Source organism: Neophocaena asiaeorientalis, unplaced genomic scaffold (assembly GCF_003031525.2).
Source record: "Neophocaena asiaeorientalis asiaeorientalis breed wild unplaced genomic scaffold, Neophocaena_asiaeorientalis_V1.1 scaffold542, whole genome shotgun sequence".
Taxonomy (NCBI): domain Eukaryota; kingdom Metazoa; phylum Chordata; class Mammalia; order Artiodactyla; family Phocoenidae; genus Neophocaena; species Neophocaena asiaeorientalis.
The window spans coordinates 110,231-119,639 of NW_020172681.1; the positions used below are offsets into that span (position 1 = coordinate 110,231).

The 9,409-nt window shown below is 36.7% G+C and overlaps 1 protein-coding gene across 2 annotated transcripts in view; it reads right to left on the reverse strand.

Moving 5' to 3' along the window:
• Positions 1–2,103: 2,103 nt before the first annotated feature.
• The window catches only part of KLF8 (KLF transcription factor 8), a 63,733-nt gene continuing 56,427 nt past the window's right edge, over positions 2,104–9,409 (reverse strand). For both annotated transcript variants that reach the window (XM_024739783.1, XM_024739782.1), the window contains exon 5: positions 2,104–2,285. In XM_024739783.1, coding sequence (XP_024595551.1) covers positions 2,104–2,285 — 182 coding nt within the window. The remainder of the gene's footprint in view (positions 2,286–9,409) is intronic.

Here is a 9,409-nt window from a genome sequence, read left to right on the forward strand (position 1 = left end):
TTTCCTAGTGCTCTAACAATTAGTCTACAATGTGGAACTTGCACACTTAAAGTCAGGGTAAAACATATCAAAATAACAAGGCTAAAATAGTAAAAATCTACATATCATTTGGAAAAATACAGGTAGTCCTTAAATTTATGAGGGTTTATGGTCTGAAAAGACACTGTAACTTGAAATGAGGTAAAGCAAACCTGAGATATTATAGAAAGTGTTAGAATAGAAAAACTGTGTTCCTAATGTTATATATCAACGACCACAAGCACATTTTACTTACAATTTAGTCAACTGTAAATGATTTTGTGAGTGGTCTACATTTTTCTGAAGCCTAACATATAAACTTGGGCAAATACTGCAACCAATCATGTAAAATTTTCTTTAATTTGGTTTAATAATGTGATCCCTGGGAGAATGGGTGTGCAGGTCTGTAAGGCCTCAAGGAAACATCTGGGGAAGGAATCTGACCCGTATTTGTCTCATCTGTAAAATATTAATGATGGGTAGGGCTAGATAGCTAATAGGATCCCTTCTTGGTGCTAGAATTCTATGATTTAGTCAGACTAGGTGGCCTTGGGAAGAAATGACCTGAAGTATTCAAGAGAGACTGGTTGAATATCTGCCAAGGAAAAGGGGTACCGTATGAAGACAACCTTTTCCAGGAGAGAGGCTGTGTCCACAATTAAGTGATGCAAACCTCCCCTCCCTGACCCCAGGACAGGAAATATGCCATGTGGAGGTAGATCTGAGGTCCAGGGCCTGGAACAGAGGGTTTTATGTCCCAGAGACTATTATAAAACATTGATTGGGTAAACAAGTGTGTATATTATGCAACATGCTATAATGGCTAAAATAAATGGCTTAGATATTCATAGCAGTTGCAGAACATCAAATTGCTTTCTGTTTGTCAGTTTTCACTAAATGCCTCTTATAGTTCCATTTGAAACATAGGAATGCATGCTAATAATGCCATGTACTTAACACATTTTTTTCTTCCAACCCCTCACCTCTGTATAACATGGCCCCAGTGTGTAATTTCTCATCATGCAATATGCACATAACAGTTGCTTTATGTAAACAGAAGAATAAACAGTACAGTGTAGCCCCTCAAGACATTGTCTCAACAGATTGCCATTTGAATGAGACTTGTGATTATAGCACTTTTGATATCCTATCCATAAAAAGTCCTCCTCTATTTGTTTTCAGGATCATCCTGGGTCTACTTGTTCCTGTCACTGCCCAACTTACTCTCCTGGAACACTTTTTACCCTACTGGCACGTCGATGTGTGCTTTGAATTTTTGTTCAAATTTAACAAAACAAAGAATGTAATTGTGCAGCAAAATCTTTAATCCTGAAGGAGGAGGAGGAAGAAGAGGAGGAAAAGAAGAACAAAAAGATCCTTTCATTCCCTTTGATGGACTAAAGAAGCAAGAAGCACCAGCACTGTCTGAAAACCAAACTGTAAGAACAAATAGGATTGGCTTTACAAAACCTTGGAGCTTGGTATGGGACTCAGCTTATTCACTGAGAATGTGCCCTATACTCAGGACCCAAATCCCTGTAAATCTTACCAGCCAACTACAATGTTATGCCCTCTTCTGTCTAGGAACTTGAAAAAAGTCAATTTAGGACACTACCAACAACTTTGATGTACTGATTCAGAAATATGATAAGAATTCTATAAAACAAGAGGAAAATAAGAACAAAAAGCAGCGTATGTTTGTTCACAGCCTTGAATTTGATTCCTGTTTTCTTATTGTAGGAAAAATGTCCTATCTCATAACAGGGACGGGAGGGGGGCAACCATGGGTGCCGCACTGGAATTCAACCCATGCGGAGGTTGAAAAAACTGGGGACTAGTCAGTGGAGAAATGAACGTGGAATATAAAGAGTCCCTATGGAAGATCAGCTATATTTTCCTCCAGTTTCGTCAGCCTGGCTCAGTGAACTGTTCCAATCCCATCCCAGAGGCAAGCTGAGTCAAAGAGGAAAAGATGGTCATGATCCATTGCGCGCACGCACACACACACACACACACACACACACACACACACACACACACACAAGAAAGAGACCAGTGCAGCTCTTCTAGTGCAGTCTGTGCTGCTCACATGGTGTCATGGCGCCGGCGGTGCAGAGACAGGTGGTCAGAGCGAGAAAAGCTACGATTGCAGTCTGTGCACCGGAAAGGCTTGATGCCTGTGTGCTTGCGGAAATGGCGGGTTAGCTCATCTGAGCGAGCAAATTTCCAGGAGCAGCCATCCCAGGTGCATTTATAAGGCTTCTCTCCTAAAAAAGGGAATATGACAAAACAAAGGGAGTCAGAAAAGAGACGTTTGGATCCCGAAAAGATAACAGAGTGCATAACCTTTTATAAAGTCAAAAAATTAAGCAATCACTTTAAAGACATGTTCTCTTTCACCTTTACTGAAGTCCCAAAGAGAAGCCACGATGGTTGAATGGAAAACACATAGGCTGTGCCTCAAACAGGCCTTTGCTTGAATCCTGGCTCTAGTACATAGTAGTTGTGTGACCTTAAATAAGTCACTTCTCCCTGGCTGGATCTCTTTTTTCATCTCTAAAGAGGGATAAAAATATCTCACAAGGTTGTATGAAACATTTTATCCTTTAAACACAGCCAATAAATGATAAAGCTGGGATCAAAACCCAAATCTTTGACATTTTCCACTATACCACACGGTAGTAACTGTATTTTCTCCTCTAATAGCTCCCCAAAAATAATAGTCTAAAATAGAGCCATACACACAGGAAGAATGTGTGGTTCACTGGAATGGGTCTTCAGTTAAGACTACAGGCCTTTTTCTGTAAAAGATCAGAAACTCAGTGGCATGGAGTGGGGTGAGGGGAAGTGTCAAGTCAAACTTTTTGAAATAGTTACATGCTTGCTCAGTACCCCCAGGTTGCACCTGGGTTATATATGGAATATGTATGCTTTGGGTAGAAAACTATGTGAAAAAAAAAGTAATATAAAAAACATTAACACAGTATAACCCCATAATGGTGTATATGTCACATAACACATATTTATATACTCAGAATAAAGGCAATATCAACACACTTAAATATAAATTATGAGAGAAATTATTAACAGTGAGTGAATATCTGAAAAGTGAGGATGAGAATGAGAAGAGAAGAGGAGAATCAGGTGAGAAGAGGATTTTTACTTTTCACCTTCCTGTATTGTTGGAATGTTTTAAAAATCATGTAGCTGTATCTTATAATAAAATTTTAAACGTAAAAAGGTAAGACGGTATGAGCAAAAAGTAAATATTAACTATGGTTAAGTTAAGATTATGGGGTTAGGGTAACAATTGTTTTCTTTTTAATGTGCTTCTCTACTTCCCATCTTCTATGATGAGCATGTATAATCTTATAATCATAAATAAGAGATAATGTAGGTATTGGGTTGGCCAAAAAGTTCGTTTGGGTTTTTCTGTAACATCTTATGGAAAAACTCGAATGAACGTTTTAGCCAACCTGTACAAAATGTATTGGTATTTTAATGGTCTTTCTTACTTTGGCTCTTTCTTCTCTTCTTATAAATACTCCAGAGCATTTTATTTTATGTTGTTGTAAATTCTGGTGGCAATCTGGTTTGCATATGCTGTTTTTCAACTTACTGCTCAACACTTATCAATCCTCCTAAGTGCTTACTAATTAACTGTACAGCTTTCAAACAATGGGCAACAGAATGGAATTCACTCTGACTCACAGTTGTGGACAATACCAAGGCAACTATTTTGAGGATTAAATATGCCAATTACTGATCATTTCAATATACAGAAATTGCTGCATTAGCTGCTAAGAAGAATGAGATAGAGTTGGATGTAGTGAGAACAAAAGATGGTCAATGAAATGTTATAAAATGAAAAGAAAAAGCTACTGAATGGCTATGCACCACACACATACACACACACAGAGTAGGATCCCATTTATGTTCTCTAAACTCCTCTACCTCTGTGTCTCTGTGTCTGTCTCTCTGTTTCTCTCTCTCTCCCTCTCTCACACACACACAACCCCCAAACAAAGAGAAAAGATCTGGAAGACTACACAGCAAATTACCAGTGGAAAGGAGAATGAGACTGTAGATGGTGTTTAGTGTGTAAATGGGATTTTTCAGTTTGGTCTATATAATTCCATTCCATTTCCACACCTCCAAACACTGCTATATATTTTGTTGCAATCTCTCAAGAATTTCTCCTACTTCTATCTTCTCTACAATCAAATGAAGAAAATTTGACTTGTAAAGCAGTGACACCCTGTGGTGATAAGAGCTCATTGCTAGAATACACAGATTACACAATTCAGCAAGGAGACCAATTTTTCCTATTGCAAAAGCTGTTACCTTTTATTATCATTGAACAGGCTCCTGTTTGTGCTAATACACTTCATGTGGCACAACTCAACTCATGACCTTCATCAATACATCATCGATATTGAAAAACAAAACATACAAAAGGAAAATAATAATATAAAATGTACATATTAGGGGCTTCCCTGGTGGCACAGTGGTTGAGAGTCCGCCTGCCGATGCAGGGGACGCGGGTTCGTGCCCTGGTCCGGGAGGATCCCACATGCCGCGGAGCGGCTGGGCCCGTGAGCCATGGCCGCTGAGCCTGCGCGTCCCGAGCCTGTGCTCCGCAACGGGAGAGGCCACAACAGTGAGAAGCCCACGTACCGCAAAAAAAAAATGTACATATTAGCTATGTGACAAAGTATGATATAAGTTCCAAGGCTTAATAATCTGTGCGCTAGTGTGAAGGCATTAAGCTTGAAACATGGGTAGGTTTAGATGTGTAGAACAGTAGGTGAAAAGCAACCCAGTCAGTTGGGGGCATGGGCCGGTAGGAAGTACCATAAATTATGCATGGGGCATGGGATCAGCCATCCTGAATTCTGTAAAAATCTTTATAGAATTTCCATGAGATGGTCCCTATTACAAAGGCCAGACTAAAGAATTTGGATTTTAGCATGAAATGTAGTGACATACCAAAGAGGGGGGCAGTGAGAGTAGTCTGCCTCAGATATAGGCAATAAGGGGGATGCATTGACTATAAAGAATTTTAAAACAAAATAAACTAAAAGTTTGCTCTTTGTTATCATCATGTTCCAGTTGTAAGTCAATGATAAGATACTCCTTCTGGCTATGACATCTCCCACTGCCCTGTTCCTCTTGGTACACCACTGCCAGAAGGCAGTGGTTGGGGGGTGGGGGGAGTGTGCAACACTAAACACCTTTTGAACTCGAGAGTGACTTGATCAAATCTGAATGTTGAAATGATCTAGCCATGATATGCAAGATGGATTACAATGAATACAAGGCTACTGGTGTAATCTATTGTCTGGCACATACTGGTACTCAAATCATTTATTGATTTGATGAAGGAATCAATAATAAATGTCACAGAAGATTGAAGTAAATAAAATCAGAAATAAGAGAAGAGACATTACAATGGATGCCACAAAAATAAAAAGGATTATAAGGGACAATTATAAACAGTTATATGCCAAAAACTAGACAACTTATAAGAAATGGATAAATTCCTAGAAACATAACCTACAAAAACTGAATTAAAACATAGTAAGCTTGAATAGATCAATAAAAAATAAGGAAATTGAATCAGTAATCAAAAATCTCTAAACAAAGAAAACCCCAGGACCAGAGGTCTTCACAAGTGAATTCTACATCCAAAGAATTTATATTAATTCTCCTTAAATCTTCCCAAAAAATGGGAGAGGAAGGAACACTTCCAAACTCATTCCATGAGAACAGCATCACCCTGATATCAAAACCAAACAAAGCACAAGATAAGAAAACTATAGGCCAATATCCTTGATGAATATACATGCAAAAATCCTCAATAAAATCCTAGCAAACTGAATTCAACTGTACATTAAAAAGATTATAGGGGGCTTCCCTGGTGGCGCAGTGGTTGAGAGTCTGCCTGCCGATGCAGGGGACACGGGTTCGTGCCCCGGTCTGGGAAGATCACACATGCCGCGGAGCGACTGGGCCCATGAACCATGGCCGCTGAGCCTGCGCGTCTGGAAAGTTGGACTTATCCCTGGGATGATGCAAGGATGGTTCGATATACTTAAATCAATGAACGTGATAAAACACATTAACAAATTTAAGAAAAAATCTGTATGATCATCTTAATAGATGGAGTAAAAGCACTTGAAAAAGTTCAGTATCCATTCATAATTAAAATGCTCAACAAAGTAGGTATATAAGAACTTACTTCAACACAAGACATACATGACAACAACTAACATCACAATCAATAGCAAAAAACTAAAAGCTTTTGTCCTAAGATCCAGCACAAGGTAAGGAAGCTGACTCTTCCCCTTTCTTTTCTTCATAGTACTGGAACTCATAGCCATAGCATTATACAAGAAAAGGAAATAAAAGTCACCCAAGATGCTCAACATCACTAATTATTAGAGAAATGCAAATCAAAACTACAATGAGGTACTACCTCACACTGGTCAGAATGGCCATCATTAAAAAGTCTACAAACAACAAATGTTGGAGAGGATGTGGAGAAAAGGGAATCCTCCTACACTATTGGTGGGAATGTAAGTTGGTACAGCCACTATGGAAAACAGTATGGAGTTTCCTTAAAAAACTTAAAGGAAAGTTGCCATATGATCCTGCAATCCCATTCCTTGGCATATATCTGGACAAAACTAAAATTCAAAAAGATACATGCAACCCCTATGTTCATAGCAGCACTATTCATGATAGCCAAGACATGGAAACAACCTAAATGTCCATAGCCAGATGAATGGATAAAGAAGATGTGGTACATATATACAATGGAATATTACTCAGCCATAAAAAAGAATGAAATAATGCCATTTACAGCAACATGGATGGACCTGGAGATTATCATACTAAGTGAAGTAAGCAAGAGAAAGACAAATACCATACGATATCATTTATATGTGGAATCTAAAATGTGACAGAAATGAACCCATCTGTGAAACAAAAATAGATTCACAGACATAGAGATCAGACTTATGGCCAAAGGGGAGGGAGTGTGGGGGAGGGATGGATTGGGAGTTTACTGTTAGCAGATGCAAACTATTATATATAGAGTAGATAAACAAGGTCCTACTGTATAGCACAGGGAACTATATTAAATATCCTGTGATAAACCATAATGGAAAAGAATATAAAAAAGAATGTAATGTATACGTATGTATAACTGAATCACTTTGCTCTACAACAGAAATTAATGCAACATTGTAAATCAACTACACTTCAGTAAAAGAAAGGCACCCAAAACAGAAAGGAAGAAAAAAGTTATCTTCATTTGCAGATGATATGATCATATATATAAACACCAATTTTTTTAACATCTTTATTGGAGTATAATTCCTTTACAATGGTGTGTTAGTTTCTGCTTTATAACAAAGTGAATCAGTTATACATATACATATGTTCCCATATCTCCTTCCTCTTGAGTCTCCCTCCCTCCCACCGTCCCTATCCCACCCCTCTAGGTGGTCACAAACCACTGAGCTGATCTCCCTTTGTTATATGGTTGCTTCCCACTAGCTATCTATTTTATGTTTGGTAGTGTATATATGTCCATGCCACTCTCTCACTTTGTCACAGCTTACCCTTCCCCCTCCCCATATCCTCAAGTCCATTCTCCAGTAGGTCTGTGTCTTTATTCCTGTCTTACCCTTAGGTTCTTCACGACTTTTTTTTTTCTTAGATTCCATATATATGTGTTAACATACAGTATTTGTTTTTCTCTTTCTGAACTTACTTCAACACCAAATTTTAAACAAACAAAAACTGACCTAATTAAAGGATTTAGAATTAATTAAAGAATTCAGTAAACTTGCAATACACAAAATCAAAAGAGAAAAATCACTCATGTTTCTAAACACAAACAACAAAGTATCTGAAACAGAAATGAAGGAAACAATACAATTCAAAATAGCTACAAAAAGAATAAAACAGTTAGGAATAAATTTAACCAATGAGGTTAGAGACTTGTACACAGAAAATTATACAACACCAATGAAGGAAATTAAAGAAGGTAGACATCTTTCCATATGGAAAGATATCGCATGTTCGTGGATTGGTAAAATTAAAATTGTTAAGATATCCATAACTCAAAATGACCTACAGATTCAATGTGACTCCTATCAAAACCCCAATGGTGTTCTTTACAGTAATAGAAAAAAGAATTCTAAAGTTCATGTGGAACTGCAAAGGACCCTGAATAGTCAAAGCAATTTTGATAAAAAATAATAAGGTTGGAGGCATTCCAAGTCCTGATTTCAAAATATATTACAAAGCTACAGTAATCAAAATAGTTAAGTACTGACATGAAAATAGAGATATAGACCAATGGAATAGAGAGCTCAGATAGAAATACATGCATCTATTGTCAATTGATCTTCAACAATGTGTCTATAACAAACAATGAGAGAATAATGTCTTTGATGAATAGTGTTGGAAAAACTGGATATCCACATACAGAAGAATGAAATTGGACCCTTATATCATATACAAAAATAAGCTCAAAATGGATTAACATCTAAAATGTAAAACCAGAAACCATAAAATTACAGAAGTAAACATAGGGGGAAGCTTCTTTTATTGAAGTATAATTGATTTACAATGTTGTGTTAGTTTCAGGTGTAGAGCAAAATGAACTGAATCATTTCACTGTATACCTGAAACTAATACAACATTGTAAATATAAATATATATATATATATATTTGAAGTTATATTTATACATGTATATTTCTTACCAGATTATTTTCCGTTACAAGTTATTACAAGATACTGAATATAACTCCCTATGTTATGCAGTATATCCTTGTTTCTTATCTATTTTAAGTATAATAGTTTGTATCTGTTAATCCCATAAATCTAAATTATCCCTCCCGTAATCCTTTCCCCTTTGGTAACCATAAGTTTGTTTTCTATGTCTATGAGTCTGTTTCTATTTTGTATAGAGATTCCTTTGTATTACTTTTTAGATTCCACATGTAAGTGATATCATATATTTTTCTTTGTCTGACTTACTTCACTAAGTATAATATTCTCTAGGTCCATCCATGTTGCTGTAAATTGCAATATTTCATTCTTTTTTTATGGCTGAGTAATATTCCATTATATATATACCACATCTTCTCAAATCAATCCTCTGTTGATGGGTAACTGTTTTTTTTTCCGTGTCTTGGCTGTTTTAAATAGTGCTGCTATGAACATGGGGTGCACGTATCTTTTCAAATTAGAGTTTTTATATTTTCTGTATATATAACCAGGAATGGGATTGCTGGATCATATAGTAGCTTTACTTTTAGTTGTTTTTTTTTTTTTTTTTTTTTTTTTTTTTTTTTTTTGTTTTTTTTTTTTTC